Genomic DNA, 16,275 nt, shown 5'->3' with positions numbered 1-16,275 from the left:
TAGACAATAAGAAAAATACACAACAATAAAAAAATAATACTAATAGTAATAATTACAATAGTAGTAATAATAATAATAATAATAATAATAATAATAATAATAATAAAAATAATAATAGAACAGTTCTGTAGAAGGAAGAGAATGTGAATAGCCAAAAGGATAAGAGGATAGAGAGCAGATGAAGGAGAGAGAAGATGGCAGAGGGAGAGGGAGAGACAGAGAGAGTAGAGAAAGAGGACAGACAGATGAGAGAGAAAGAGAGAAAGAGAGAAAGAAAGATGTAGAGAAACATGAGAGAGTAAGGAGAGAGAAAAAGAGGTGAAAGAGAAAACGGGACAAGAGAGAACAGATAGAGAGATAGATAGAGAGAGGTAGAAAGACAGAGAGAAAGAGGGGAGAGAGAGAAAAGAAGAAAGATAGGGATAGAAAGATAGAGAAAGGGGATGCTAGAGAGATAGTGAGGGATAAAGAGAGCGAGAGAGAGAGACAGAGAGGGTAAAGAGAGAGGGTAGACAGATGAGAGAGTGAGCGAGCGAGAGAGAAAGAGAAAGAAAAAAGAGAAAAAAGTAGAGAAACATGAGGATGAGGAGAGAGAAAGGGGGAGAGAGAAAAGGGGGAGAGAGAGAGATGGAGAGATAGAGAGAAAGAGAGAGGAGAGAGAGATAGTAAAATAGAGAAAGGGGATGGCTAGAGAGATAGAGAGAAAGAGAAAGAAAGAGAGAGATACAGAGAAAGAGAGGGAGAGGGAGAGAGAAAGAGAGAGAGAGACAGAAAGATAGAGAAAGGGGATGGCTAGAGAGATAGTGAGAGAGAGAGATAGAGAGAGACAGAGAGAGTGGAGAGAGAGAGAAAGATGGAGATAGAGAGATAGAGAAAGAAGATGGTGAGAGAGAGATAGAGAGAGAGATAGAGAGAAATGGAGAGAGAGAGAGAGAGAGGGAAAGAGAGAGAGAGAGAGAGGATAACTAGACAAAAGTGGGCAATTACCACTTCAAAAGCGGCTGCTTGGTCCCGGCTCTCCTGGCTTTATTGAAACAACAAAAAAACAAGAAGACCAGCAGGAATAATGGCTCTAAAAGAGCACATTAAATCAAACGCACATTCACCTCACCACGTAATCTCCTCGCATCGATTCTGGCGTGGCCCCAGCACCAGGCCGTCCCCCCACCAGGCCTTTGTGAATTTTAATTGGAAAAAGGCATGTGTGTCATATTATGGAAACATGTTTTCAATATCGCTGTGCCCGCGCCCGCGCCGCATCATTACTTATTGAAGAGCGCTCTGAGCGAACGTGTTGCGTCTACAGACACAGACATGCACTCTCAACTGAGAAGTCTTCCGCACTGAGTGAGGGTTAAAGTATCTGTGATCGTGTTTGTGAACTAGCTCCAGTGTGCGTGTGTAAGCGTGTGTGCTTGTTTTCATACATTTACAAGTCATTTTCAGTGTCAATAATGACAAACTATTCATTTCCCATGTCCTGACATTCCCTAAAACCAAATCTGCATCTGTTTATATACATATGTACATGCATGTGGTTATTCTTCCCTACATTCAGCTCTGTTTTCAATGCTCTGTCTGCTTAATAACTGTCCTTAAACAGTATACGCCACACACGGCATGGTGCCCTTTCAGATATTTCATTAAAGAGGAGAGAAAAAACTGGAAGAAAAATGAGAGAAAATACTAAAAAACTGAAATGCTACAAGCAGTATGACATATTTTTAGTGCCCATATTCCACAAACACGGTCTCTTTTAAAAACACTCATAAATATCTGTGTGTATGACACACACAAGGCAATCATTCTATTCAGTTCGTTACACATATTCCTCTAAATAGGTCTGCATGGATTCTCTAGCAGACACGCTGATAGAAATCTATCTGGACAGGAGCTCAAAACCAGGTAACAAAACCAAGGCTTGGAATCAAGAAGTCCAATCTTGGGATCAGTCCCAATTTCAGTGATGTTTTAGCAAAGTTTCTAGGAACCAGATACAGAATAAAGTGGTCCTACAGTACATAATCAAACTAGAAAGGCTGTCTTTAAGGCTGATTTGAACTAAGGACGCACCAGTATGGGAATCATGGGCCAGTGCTGATATTCAATGTTTTTTGTGTAGATTTCTGCCAGTGTAGATACAAATTGACATAGAATTGATTTTTTGTACAGTTAAAAAATGGATATTTTAGCACCGTAGCTCAGTGTCACTTAAACTTTTTCCTCCCCTGGATTACAGTAATGCATGATCAACTGTAAGTTAGAAATTCCAGTCTTTTTTTTTTTTTAAATATCAGCCAATACTGATATGATTTTGATATTATTGTGCACCAGCAGTCTAAATCTGTCTAAATCAGTCTAAATTGCCAGTACATTCCTTTAAATTGTAGACGGTGTTCTTTAACATCCATCCTGGAGCAAAACAGAACAAGTGAGGGTCTCTTCCTTCATCATATCAGACTGAAATATTGGTCAAATTTAAACATCTGTTATAGTAGGTTTTAAGAGGTTTATGGTAGTTACCAAATGATGCAACTCCAAAGGAGAAATGAAGGAGCTTAACTGAGCATTAATGCGATGTGATGAGGTCCAAAGAGCAGCTGAAGTTTCGGCTATGCAATATTTACTGGATAACACGCCTCAAGATAAATGATTAATAATAAAGTAAATAATAGTTTAGTGAAGAAAGAAAAAAGATGCTGGAAGCTTTGGCATAACTCAGTTCGCTCATTATCTCTAGTGGGTTTATTAAAGCTAACTCACACTATTAGGGGCCACTCTGTGGTGGTGGTGGTGGTGATGATCTGCCCCGGTCTGAGAGCGAGTGAGCATGGCTGGGAGTTGGGAGCGAAGCTGCTGGGGGAGAGCGGAGCGTGTTTGAGGTAAATATCTTTATAAATATAGCATGTCTCATGAAATATTCACCACAGCGATCTGGCGAGCCAAGGGTCAGAAATAACTCCCCCTGTCGCTGCACTTGTTAGACGTGTAAAGCTCTGTGAGCCAGCCAAGCCGGGGCGAGCACTGAGGGAGGGAGGGAGAGAGAGAGAAACATTGCAAAACTGACATGAACAAGGCCCTCTCTCCCCAAACTACAGCTCCGCCGGTGTCGACACGTGGCCGTTCCTATGGTGATACTCAGAGAGGGAGAGAGAGAGAGAGAGAGATAGTTTTAACATTTAACATTAAAGCTTTTGTCAGATGATTTTATTTCCACTGTTTTGATTCAGAAGACGCCACTGTCTAGCACATCCGTTAGCACCAATCTGATGCCGTCTGGAAGCTCATCGCTTTCTGCGGTTTTCTCTTAAAATGAACAATAGCTTTTACCCAAGTTCTCGAGCGCGCGGATGCTTTTTCATCAACGTAGTTCAAGGAACTCCATCTATACAGCATATCGGCTCAGACCGAATCAATCAAAACAGCTTTTTTGTGACATGTGCACTCGCAAGCTTTCGTTTGGCACAGTGTCTCTGATGCCGGCCGCAAGTGTAGCATCATTATAGAGTCACATGACAAGAATCAGCACACAAACCAACCAACAAGGGCTTCGTCGTAGAGAACAGCACAGAATCCAACACCAAAATGCTGCATCATGTACAGCTTAGCTTCCACAGTAGCTGCTCCAGCTTGGCTCCACTTTTAGTTTTTGTCCCGCCCACTCTAATTACTCCCCGCTTACAATGCATGAATATAATAATAGACGACAAGACTTTAACAGTTACTCACTAACGTGTCGAGCTGAGTTAGATTTCGGAGATGCTGAGTGGGATTTCCTTATGCTTTCTCTTTTAGAACAGCTCCACCGCCAGTGCTGCTGTGCGTATCTCTAAAAAAGTCCTTGCCAAAAAGCCGACTGGTCGACAGCCAGCAACAACAGGACAATCAGTTTTATCCAAACATGCTGATTTATCTATTTACAGCCTCCACTCGCTCGCTTAAGAGTCTCAGGATCTCAAAGCTTTACAGCTTTGCTCCTTACATTAACCCCCATGTTATGACTGCGCACTGTTACTGTTTCAATTCAAATATACAGTTGTATGCAAAGGTTTGGGCACCCTGCTCAAATGACATGCTTGATTTTCTACAGGGAGCACACTTCTGCACACTGTACTGTACAATTACTGTTTATTTGCTGACTTAGACATATTGGGGGGGAAAAGTGTAACAAAAAGGGGAATAAATAAAACAAATGTTGTCTGTGCAAAAATGAAAACATTTTACATTTATTGTTTTATTTTTCAAATATGTTACACTCGGCAAATAATTAGATGCCTATTTAAGCTCTCTGTAGACAACAATTTAACTGGGGAGGGTCAGACTTTTGTTTTGCATTAACAGGTTAAAAGTGACACTTCTACATTTTTCTGATTGCATCATTGTAATGAAATAGCAAGAATGAAGGACATTCGGCAAATTCTAATCAAAATAAAGCATCTCCTCCTCCTAATAAACACAAATAGCTGTTCAGAATCTGCACTTTCTGCAGAATTTCTCCTCTTGAGTCAATGAGCTACGACTAAGAAATAATTCATATAGTGCTTTTGTTATCATCACCTATAACTGAGGCTTTAAGGGGTTAAAAAAGTCAAAATCAACACAAACAAAAATCACAAATCAAAGCATCTGAGCAAAGCCACCGAAAAACCACCTTCACTTCACTAAATGACCACGTCTGAAAAAGAGATGCACGAGTCTGAAGAACCTTGAAAATGTTTAACGAACCTTCCTATAAAGTTTCTATACTAATTCAAGCCTTTAGAACCTTTAGATTATGTGGAAGCTCTTTAAAAGGTTCCTCAAGGTCACATGGTTCATTAAAGAACACTGAAAGGTATCTTATGAAATCAAGTGGTTGCTCTACAGCCCCAAAGAACCCTATCTGGCACCCTTATTTCCAAGAAATTTGTGAGCATGAACAATCTTTTCAATGTTTGTTAAGGGTCTACTCCAACTTTCATTGCCTTCTTAGGACTTTTACCTTATGCTGACGTTCTTTAAACTCTGAGAAGGTTCTTCACATTTGTACATCTCCTGTGCAAAAATGGTCCATCAATTGAAAGGTTCTTTAGGGAACCAAAACTGGTTCGTTCACAAAGTCACATGGAGAACCTTTATTTTTGTGGGACCTTTATTTTGAAGAAATTTGTGAGTGCGAAGAAGCTTAGGTTTTATACTAAACTTAAGCTAGAACCTTTACAGTATGTGGAGGTTCTTTAGACTTTAAAGACTCTTACTTACGAACATGGTGCATTAAGGAAGCATTAAGTTCTTGGGTTTTTTTGAAGAAACCAAAAGTGGTTCTTTTATGGCATTACTCCAAAAAAAAGCCTTCATTTTTTTATACATGCAAAGAACCTTCCAGGAAAGGTTCTACACCAGCTTAGAGCTTCTTTCCAGAACCTTTACATTACGCAGAGGTTCCTTCAACTTTAAATAGGTTCTTTCCATCTACTGAAATAGATCATCCATAACAAAGAAGTCCCTTTCAAGCCCACTATATGCACTGAGCTGATGTATATACTGCTTTATTCTGACTTGCTCATTAAGGCACAGTGGCTGAAGTGGAACATCCAAGCCGTCCTCACTGTGTGACTGAGACTAATCAGTGCAGCTTTAACCTGGCTGAGATACATGAGACGAACAGGCACACACAACCAGGGACGTCCCCTTTTGTCCCCAGCAGCTACTCCTCTAGCCTACGGCTATGCGCAATGTCATATTTTATTTAATTAGGCCTATTAAATATAATTAAATTTAGCTGGAACTTAAGACGGCTAAGTGGCAATACAATGCGGTGGCAGGAAAGCTTGTGTCCTGCTGATATTTAGGTGAGAAATATTGGATTCCACCCTCGAGTGGTTCCTCTTCACTGGCTGGCCCATATTCTCACAGATAACATTGACTTTTCCCACACAGACACTAATAAATGTAAGAGGGGGATTATCTGAGAGGGGCTTGGAGTAATTGCTGCATATCTTGTGTCATTATTTGGTACTTTTTCCCTGGTTATAAGACATCAAGATCATATATTTTGTTATCACTGTGTGTGTAAAAAAGCAGGCGACCCTGTCTTACCCCACTTCCCACTAGCGATACAGTCAGAGACGTTGCGCTGGACTCTTTTAACTGATAAAGTCTGCCCCCAGAGTAGCTGGTCAGCATGTGGAACTGGGGTTTTCTACGAGCTGCCGTGTTTTCCATCACTGCCTTTATTGTTGGATGCACCAAGCGAGCAAACAAACACATTCAAAATGCAACTCACATCACTATGGAAGCAATTATTGTTTACTTGTTTCATCAGAATAACAAAAAAATGCCCCCGAAGTGTGAAGCGTGTTCTCAGGATGCACCAACAGGGGAATTAAGGGCTTGATATGTCAAAATAGCTGGTATTTTTCGTGTTCAAATCTGCCGACGCCGATCACATTAACATTTCTACCATGTAGGAGCTGGAGCTCCATCTATCTGGGTTAGCATCACAGCGATTCCTGCTGTAGGGTTACAGGCGCAGTAAAATGAATAAAACGCAGATGTTTTAGCGCAGTAGCATCGCCTAAATGTTTCACTGCTCATTCAACAAATGCCAATTTGAAATAAACATCTGTCCGATGTGGATTTATTTTGTTTATTGAAAGGGTACATATCCTACATGTTTCACAAATTTATGTTTTTCCTGACAACCAAGATCAGTCATAATTTATTTTCATGTGAAATATTTTGTTTTTTAACCTCACTTCATCCCTTACAATTAAACAGGCGTTTTTTTTGTTATTGTGCCTTTAAAGCTGATTTATGCAAATGAGCTTTATTTGCATTTAGAGCTGAAATGTTCCCTATAACTTCAATATGAATATATGGAAATACAGAGCATTCAAACTGGACTGGGACACAAACGGTACATTTTGAAACTTTACCCATGCTTATGTGCTGTTATTGTTTCCATGTTATGGCACTTAAAGTATTAACTATAGCAGTGAATGTTCCTGGTGACCGATCTGTCAATCAAATACAATCGCAAATAATCCCTTAAACTGGGTTGTTTAAATATTCTTTGAAAGAAGTGATGTCAAAATGTAGCCCATCCTCTTCCTGCTGCTTGTGAAGAAGACTAGGGAGGAGTGTGTGTGTGTGTGTGTGTGTGTGTGTGTGTGTGTGTGTGTGTGTGTGTGTGTGTGTGTGTGTGTGTGTGTGTGTAGGTTATGATGTGATGCAGGTTGACGTGTGTGAATGAAGTAGCACAGTTTAACGCCTGTCAAAACACTGCTCACATGTCAGAGACAGACAGAGAGAGAAAAGATCAAACTCAGAAACAAATAAATACCTTCTCTCTCTCTCTCTCTCTCTCTCTCTCTCTCTCTCTCTCTCTCTCTCTCCTCTTCCCTGGCTCTCTCTCCTCTTCATTTCTCTATTTCTTTATCTCTCTCTCTCTCTCTCTCTCTCTCTCTCTATCTCTATCTCTATCTCTCTCCTCCTCCTAATTTTTACTTTCTTTCTCTCTCCTCTCTCTTTCACTTCTCATCTCTTTCCTTCTCCCTCTCCTCTCTCTCTATTTCTATTTGTTTCTCTCCCTCTCCCTCTCTCTCTCTCTTCCTCTTCCTCTCTCCCTCTCCATTTTCTACTCCTCTCTATTTATTTCCCCCCGTCTCTCTCTCTCTCCGATTCTCACTCTCTCTCTTCCCTTCTCTCTCCGTTTCTCCGTTTGAAGCTGACAGATGGATATATTAAAGAGAAAAAAAAAACAAATTCATGAAAAATGATCTGTGCTCTGAGAGTATGAACAGCTCTGCTATATTCAGGGTAAAGTGGGGGGGTGCAGAGTGTTTTTCAGCGTGTCATTTTCTATTTCACGTGGAGAACAAATGGGTGCAGAAAGGTTTAGCATAAAAGAATACTTTAACCTGCTGGGAGGCAATTATGAATACAAGGCGGCCTGCACATGTTTAGCTGCACGCCCAAGCTGACATTCAAGCTTCTTAATCATTTTCGGAGGACATTTCATCTGCGCCTTTATTCTCTCAGCCTGCGAATTCTCTCCCTCTCCAAACCTGAACTAATGAAAGGAGTAAAATTTACTCGCACTAACTGCAATATGATTCAGGGAAGGCAAATGTTCATCTTTCATTTCAATAAGCCATTATTTAAATGCTGAAGTTTAAATAAGATTAAAAATTATCCCCCTTCAAACCACAGCTTATTAAGAAAGCAGTTTAAAATAGAATTTGGCTTATTATGAAAGTAATTTTAAAAATCCAGACAGATCGAATGACTTGGCATGTCTGTAAAATAGATTTTGTGATATGGGAGTGTTGTATATTAAGTATATATTCATATTTCCAGGAATATAAAGAAAATTGTATTGTCTACTGAAAAAAAATTTACCAAACAAAAATGGTTAAATTTTAATATTTACAGGGAACCATATTCTTTATAGGAACCTATGATTTTATATATGTATATACACACACATACATATATATACATATATATATATATATATATATATATATATATACCCCAAGATATTCAAAATACACAATATGTCTCATGATATTTCATCAGTCAACATTAAATACAGGTCTACAATACATCCAATTAGACAGGGCTCAGTATGCTCTCTGTACTGATATATGCAGTTAACCTGTGTTCTTTAAGCTCTAAAACACCCACAAATTAAACATGATAACATTAACGTCTTCATGTTGCGCACACCTATTACACATACATTACAAATTTGGGTAAAAATAATCATTTTTCTATGGCATAAATCAAAAAGTAACTCAAAACAAAAGCCTACATCACAACTGCTTGTCTGCACACAGTGAGGGAACCGGTGAGACACATTTGTGGCTCTTACTAAGCGAATCTGTCTGAACTTTCGAATGATAGCACTTCAGTGGTATGTAGCGGGACACTTTGAAATGTGAGACGAGCCTTTTCATCATATTTCGTCATGAGGGCCGTCGGTGGCTCTCCGTGTGCACCGTGGGTTGGCCTGGGCTCGGCGCCGTGTGGGGTTCTTACTAATTTGGCTTAGTCCTGATTATTAAGGCCATTTAAGTGTGTGCCACCGAATAAATTGTCTTTGATGCCACAAGGAACCTCCACAAACAAGGAATGTGGAGAGAAAAAAGACGTTATTAAAACCAGAGCCAGTGTCATAAGCCTTTCCCCGTTCTAACTTTGTCCAAGCTGGAATATTATTTTATGAGGCCCATTTCCCAAGATCCCTCCGGCTGCTTTGTGAGGGACTTGACTGCGCTGTTTTTCGCAAGATAACTAAGAGAGAGAGAGAGAGAGAGAGGGAGCTCTCCCCCTGCAGCTGGACCGAGCTAAACTGCCTCTTTACCCCTATTCAATAGCAAACTGGCTCTTTTAATCCTACTCTATTCTCTCTCTCTCCCTCTCTCCCTCTCTCTTTCTCTCTTCCTCTCTCTCATTTTGAGTATTTGAATTTTAATGAGCTTTTCACCTTTTAAGCAGATGGCTCAGGCTGGATTTCTCCATGAAAAGTAGGGTGAGTTCTCTCTGTCACGTTTTTGCACAATTTGTTTCAACTACCACAGTCCTTCAGGGGGTTTTTGGAGGCTTTGACTGGGTAATGTGATGTTTCACTCTGCGCGGCACAGGCTCCCCTAATGAAATCAGCTAAAGGAAAAAACAATCTCTCTCGAGGCTCGCAGATGAGCAGTATCACAATCACTACAGGATGCCCACAGTCCTGCAGAGGGAAATGAGCGCATCTCCCTTTGTCTGAAGCTGCGGTTCGGGCTCAGCGCGCGCATGTGTGCTGACCCGGTGCCTCGTGGCAGCGGTACAGGTGTAAAATAATGAGGCTTAAAGGATACAGTAAACACTAAATATACACAAGCTCATCTTTAACCCAACTGTACTAGATCCGCATAGACACAGTTTGCTGTCTGCGGCCTGCGCCTTTCAGTTACTGCATAGGAGCTGTGAGGCTAAGACGAGTAGCATTGTGCAAACTGCTCGGCTAAATTAAAATACGCTCATTATATATTCTCAAATAGACTGCATTACTGGCTTCTGTCACTCAACTCGTTTCAAGATGGTTGCAACTACTGTTTTTAGCTACTCATCATATTTTCTGGCCATGTTAAAATCTCCTTTTTAAAAGCTTTTAAGGGACAGTTTGGTGAAAAATAAAACCAACACAAGTTCCTCGTTGTTAGAGTTGACCTGAATAGACATGTTTGCTGTCTGAGGCCTGCTTCTTCAGTCTATCGCATAGGAGCGATGAGACTAAGCTAACTAACAAGCAAAGGAAGCTAATGCTACCAAGTAGCATTGTGAAAACTGCATGCCTGCAGTAAAATACGCTCATTAAATATACTCAGTTAGACTTGCTTATTTGGTTTCTGTCACTCAACATGATTCAATATAGTTGCCACGACCAGTTTTAGCTACATGCTTCTTTTTTTGGGTTTTTTGTTTTTTTTGTTTTTGTTTTTTTTGCACAGGAGCTACAAGGTTAAGCTAGTAAACAAGAAAAAGGAAGCCAATACTCTACTAGCACTGAAAACTGCACAAATAGATCATCATACTCTTGTTAAATCATCTCAAACAGACTTCTTTGTGCCTAATTAGCATTGTGCTTCATGCCTAAATCATAACAAATGTGCCTTAAAACTGTGTTGAGATGGCAAGTAATCTCAGATAGACTTGCTTATGTGGGTTCCTATATGCTGTGGATCAATATTTTTGGGGGCAGTCGTGGGCTGGAGGTTAGGGAACTGGCCCTGTGACCAGAAGGTTGCTAGTTTGATCCCCAGCACCGACAGTCCATGACTGAGGTGTCCTTGAGCAAGACACCTAACCCCCAACTGCTCCCTGGGCGCCATGGATAGGGCTGCCCACCGCTCCGGGTAAGTGTGCTCACTGCCCCCTAGTGTGTGTATTCACTAGTGTGTATGTGGTGTTTCACTTCACGGATGGGTTAAATGCGGTGGAATTTCCCCGTTTATGGGATTAAAAAAAAGTATCACTTATTCATGTTTTAAGATGGTTGCTTTGACAATTGCTAGCTACTCAGTGTATTTTCTGCCCATGTTCTGTCTCGTATCAGGGGGATAAAGGATTAAAGGTATAGTTTAGAGAAAGGGTATAGAGAAAAATCTCATTTACATAACGCCCCCTTAACCTAAAACATAATCCATCTGCCCAGACATGTTTGGTGTCTAATGTTTCTTTAGGTGGTTCCACTGGAAAAATGCTAAGAAAGCTACTACTCCTGTCTTAATTAGCATTGTGCTGCATGTCTAAATCATCAAAGACTTGTTTCAAACTGTTAAGTCATGTCATCAGTGATTTGCTTATGTGGTGTCTGATCCTCTATGGAACAAAATTCAGTTCCAAAAGTTTCAAGGTTGCTAAAATCAGTCCTAGCTGTTCAGTGTCTGTGTTAAAGCCTCCATTAAGACAGTCAGGCTTCTTTTCAGGGAGAAATATGGGACCTACCTGGCAGGCCGCTCTCTTGCTTGGGGCAAATTCCTTTCAGGGGCGTCAACAGTCTCTCATCTTCCTCCTCGGGTGTCACCTGGATTCCGATTTCGACCGGTTCCACCACCTTTCTCAGCTCGGCCCGCGGCGGAGAGGGGCTGCTGCGGTCCACCGTTTTGTCGTAGCAGCCGTGGCTGCTCGTCAGGCCGTGGCACTGCTTCTTCTTGTGCTCGATGAAGAGCAGGATGTCCCCCAGGGGGAAAGTCTCCTGGCACTGGCCGCAGGTCAGCAAGTCGTGGTCCCCCAGGCCAGGGGGCAGCGTGCCGGCCATGCTGGGCTCCAGCAGCGTGTGGGGATGTGGGGGCAGCTCGGCCACGGGCATTCCCGCATCCACATGCTCAGCGTCCGCTACAGGGCACAAACACACACAGTAGCGTTAGTGGGCACTGTCCACCACCTCAGTGTCCAGCTAAGCAGCAATATGTCTCTATACATCACCTACAGCATAAACTGCACTTTCCTGCCTGGATTTAACACCTTGCATCTTAAGCCAGAGCAGCCGTTTCACCACATACTGACCATTGATAAGCCCAGTGGAGCTGATAAGCTGAGTAAGCAAAGTCTAAAAAGCTTTTGCGACCTTTCACGATTTTTCAACACTTGTATTTAAAGGGCCCATATCCTACATTCTTATTGCATTTTATTTTTTGCCCTGTGGTCAACTTATAACATTTTTTGTAGTTTTTTTGTATGTAAAACAGGCAGAATTCATTTCTACATGACCACTTCCAACCTCTGTCTGTCCTTTAAAATTTTATATAAAATAATAAATAATGCTATTTTTACAGTGCCTTTAAGACTGACATATGTTAACGAGCTCTGTTCTGAATGGCTGCCCTGTATTGTGCAAGCTGAAACACTTCTTATCACTTCATTGTGAAAGGGCTTAGCTAAACTGCTGTAGGCTGAACAGGTAGACATATGCAAATTAGTTGGTTCTTATGACATCACAGAAACAATGAAAATAAACTGGGCTGTATAGTTTCCATATGAACTATAGACTGAACAAATTGACATTTTTTATGTATTATGTCATAATCTTTGATTAAAAAAGCGAGGGACAGTGAGTTTTCTGTTATAAGGGCCCTTTAACGCTTTAAACTTTGAGCTTACTATTCAGTTACCTTGAGACTCATCACTCAGCACCTATTGTACTTGTACTGTATGCAGTACAAGACAGCCAATCAGAACAGAGGTCATTTATACACACCAGTCTTAAATTCACAATAACAGAAACAGCCAGTTTAATCCTTTTGGATAAAGTGAGGTTGGATATCGGTTATAAACCCACAAAGACATCAGCATCCGACTTTAAGGAAAATAAAAATACAAGAATGTAGGATTTTGCTGCTGTCAGAACAAAACATTGTATCTCCAATACAGTAACTTTACAGGAGAAGGAAAAAATATGCTTGACTTTTAATGTAAGTCAGTGGAGCCAGACTTTTCTCCAAATAATTCTGGGCCATTTCTTTTGGTCCATTCATCATGAAATTCACACACATTGTGAAGGGCAATAAGCATTTTCAAATTATGTCAAAAACTAAAAAAAACGACAAGAAGACACAAGGTTTTGTTCCGACAGCAGCGATATGGGCTCATATATTAGAGTCAATACACTCAAAGCCTTTGGATTAATCGAAATAACTACTATATATTATTCGATAACTGCTATGAAACTGATACGTAAGTGAACCGAAACAAGTGTGGCTCATATACGAGAGGCCCATCTCAGCGTATCGTGGAAAACTGAAATAAAACAAATTATGTGGAACTTGAGACATAATCACACATTTTTCTCGGGTTCAGGACCAGTTCATACAGCATTTAGTTATTCGGCAGCTTGTTAAAATGAAGGGAACGAATGCCCAGGCCGCTTTTACAATTCACCTCTGTCCCATGACAGTCCCTCTAAACTCGGAGAGTGGAGAATAAAAAGGGACTCCCCACTTAATCATCCCGCCGGCCACACACACGGCGCAGCTCGCTCTCCGGCATGTTCTGTCCTGCTCTGGGCCAACTCCTGATAAACATCCATATGTGGGGCCAAGACCCAACCACACTGTTATTAATACACAATACAGTGCCTGTGAGGCCGAGAGTGGAGGGAAAAAACAAGGAGGGACGGTCTACGATAGGAGTGAGAAGAGGACGTAGAGAGAGAGAGAGAGAGAGAGAGAGAGAGAGAGAGAGAGAGAGAGAGAGAGAGAGAGAGAGAGAGAGTGGCAGCTTTGGATGTAGGAAAAACTTGCAGTCTCGAACATGTTTTACTAAACAAATAAAGGTTCCTAAACGGTTCTTGGCCCTGATATAAGGTTTTACACTCTGTACAGCAAATAAATGAAAAGGGAACGGTTTTTGGTGCGCACAAGAACCACATAGAACAGGTGCGCAATAATAATGAAGAACCTTATAAGCAATCAAAGTAATTATAAACATGCTTCTATATACAAGCATTGTCTCTCCTATGGCACCCTTGATGAATCCGCTTTTTAAAGAAAGTAGAGGAAAAAAATAACACATCCACATAGAACCTTTACATTATGTGGCGTATATATGGGCAACATGATGACATAGTCAATGTTCTTGTGATGAATTATTTCACAATATGCAATATGTTACCGTTACTGTGATCAATCACAACATGATTTTCTCAGTATAGAACAGTTATCATCAGTACTTCCAGAACACCGAACAAGTGCATGCATCATACATGCATGTATGCACAGTATGAAGTAGCTGATTGGTTACCAGCCATTATGACATCATGTTATTTCATTTATTTACTTTTACTAACTGTTTGATTTTTTTCTCCCGATTCTTCTAAATGGTTTAATTTTGAAAAATTAAAAGCTACTTCGTTTTGTTTTTCTTTTGGTACCACTCTAAAATAAGACTTAAAAAAAAAACCATTGATAAGCAGTTATAACACATTAATAAAAAGGGTAAAAGTGAGCTGTTACATCTGATGTATATGAACGTGTGATTAAGCTGACAGGTTTAATGCTGACTGATGAAGAAAAAGTAAGTGTGTTCACTATTAGCCAAACAACAGGTGACTGTGGCCCTTGTGTAAATGATTTTAAGGTCTTTATGACCTAATTATTAACCATTAATAAACACATTTTAAACCGTTCATGAACTCTTTATAAAAGGTCTTATTGTAAATTGGTGTCTATTTTTTTTTTTTTTGCTGGGATGTTCAGTGTGATGTTATCATTTTCTGATAAATTTCATCACAATGGCACTTATGCATAAAAAAAATGCAGATTCGACACCTTTAATGATGGAAGAACTCGTTTGTGTCTGATTCATGATGCTATGATGTGGACACATTCAGTAAAAGTGCTTGGACTGTTTGTCTGTGGGTTCTCAGCTTATCAAATCTTCATAAACACAGGGGTGGTTAGAGTAAACGCAGGCAGCCACCTAGAGCCCCATATGAGCCAAGGACCCCATGCAAATACATATTGTACGTCCTACTGTTACATAACCATTCCTGAAATTCCCAGTTCAGCCCAGTTTTTGAATGCAACTCTATGGATACTTTCATAAGCATTTACATCACTCAAGTGAATTTAAACGTGTGCATCCAGGGGGCAACATGTCCATCAGAAACTGTGAATCTTAATCTTGCATAAAAGTATCACGGTGTTGTATTTCTGGCATATCGCCCACCCCTACTTCCTTGGCATGGTTCCTGAGAACGCTTTAGCCACGAAAGTGTGAGGCTTTGCAGATATCGGCGAGGCCGATGTCACCCTCAGATAAACAGTGAACTCGGGTGGTGTCTGAAACCACAGGCACACCGGACACCCTCACAGCCTCCATTTTGAAAATACCAGCCCACACCTTTCAGAGCTCGGCCGCAGCCGGGCCTTTGTAGTTGTGGGCCTTCTATAGCTCTGCCTGCTATAGCACTTCTTTTCTTTTCTTTTTTTTTTTTTTTTATCAAAGACAGTGGAGGGCCCTGACGAAGCCTCCCTAGAGACCCTCGCAAAGACAGGCCGTGTTGATGTTACATGTGACAGCTTATCCTTGTGCCATACTAATCACACGATCTAGACAAACACCTCTCTGACTGCCACTTTACACTCTTCGGCTTCCTGTCACCGCTTTCAAGCTCACTCCGCGCTGCATGATTTGGGCTAAACCAGAAAAAGAAAAAAGAAAAAGAACAAGAAAATCTACCACGGCAGCGATGAGAGCTATGAAGGCGACGAGCAGGTGGGGACCTTTGATGCGCACATAAATCTGAACGAAAGAGAGAGGGGAAGCGGGGAAATTAGCAAATACGGAGATCAGCGTGGGCTCTTCGTCTTTAAAGGGCCTGTATCATGGAAACACTGAACTTCACTGTTTTTCTCTCTCTTTTCATCAATAAATGACTTTGAAATAATATGTAAACACTACTGAAGTGTCAAAAACGTACCATTCACTACTCATCCATATATGAAAACTACACTGTTTGGAATTCTCGTTTCTGTGACGTCACTTAAGCTCATTTACATATCTCCGCCTATTCAGCATACAGCTCTATTTTGATTGGCTGTGCTTCATCCAAAAATCACTCAGAGCTGAAACACTCCTTAGAACTTCAGTGTGATGGTGTGGAGGAGTGGTGGGGAGTGGGCTAAACTGTTGTACGGTGGACGGGTGGGTATATGCAAATGAGCTCGTGTGACATCACGGAAACAAGAATTCTAAACGGCATAGCTTCCCTGTTTTTCTCTCTTTTTCTCGATTAATGACTGA

At 40.8% G+C, this 16,275-nt stretch overlaps 1 protein-coding gene across 2 annotated transcripts in view; it reads right to left on the bottom strand.

Moving 5' to 3' along the window:
- The window catches only part of bcl11ba (BAF chromatin remodeling complex subunit BCL11B a), a 73,779-nt gene that overhangs the window by 42,867 nt on the left and 14,637 nt on the right, over positions 1 to 16,275 (bottom strand). For both annotated transcript variants that reach the window (XM_017682449.2, XM_017682447.2), the window contains exon 2: positions 11,479 to 11,868. In XM_017682449.2, coding sequence (XP_017537938.1) covers positions 11,479 to 11,868 — 390 coding nt within the window. The remainder of the gene's footprint in view (positions 1 to 11,478; positions 11,869 to 16,275) is intronic.

The sequence above is a fragment of the Pygocentrus nattereri genome, chromosome 10 (assembly GCF_015220715.1).
Source record: "Pygocentrus nattereri isolate fPygNat1 chromosome 10, fPygNat1.pri, whole genome shotgun sequence".
Classification (NCBI taxonomy): Eukaryota; Metazoa; Chordata; class Actinopteri; order Characiformes; family Serrasalmidae; genus Pygocentrus; species Pygocentrus nattereri.
Note: the sequence above shows the minus strand (reverse complement) of the source record. Positions and strands in the feature narration are given on the sequence as shown.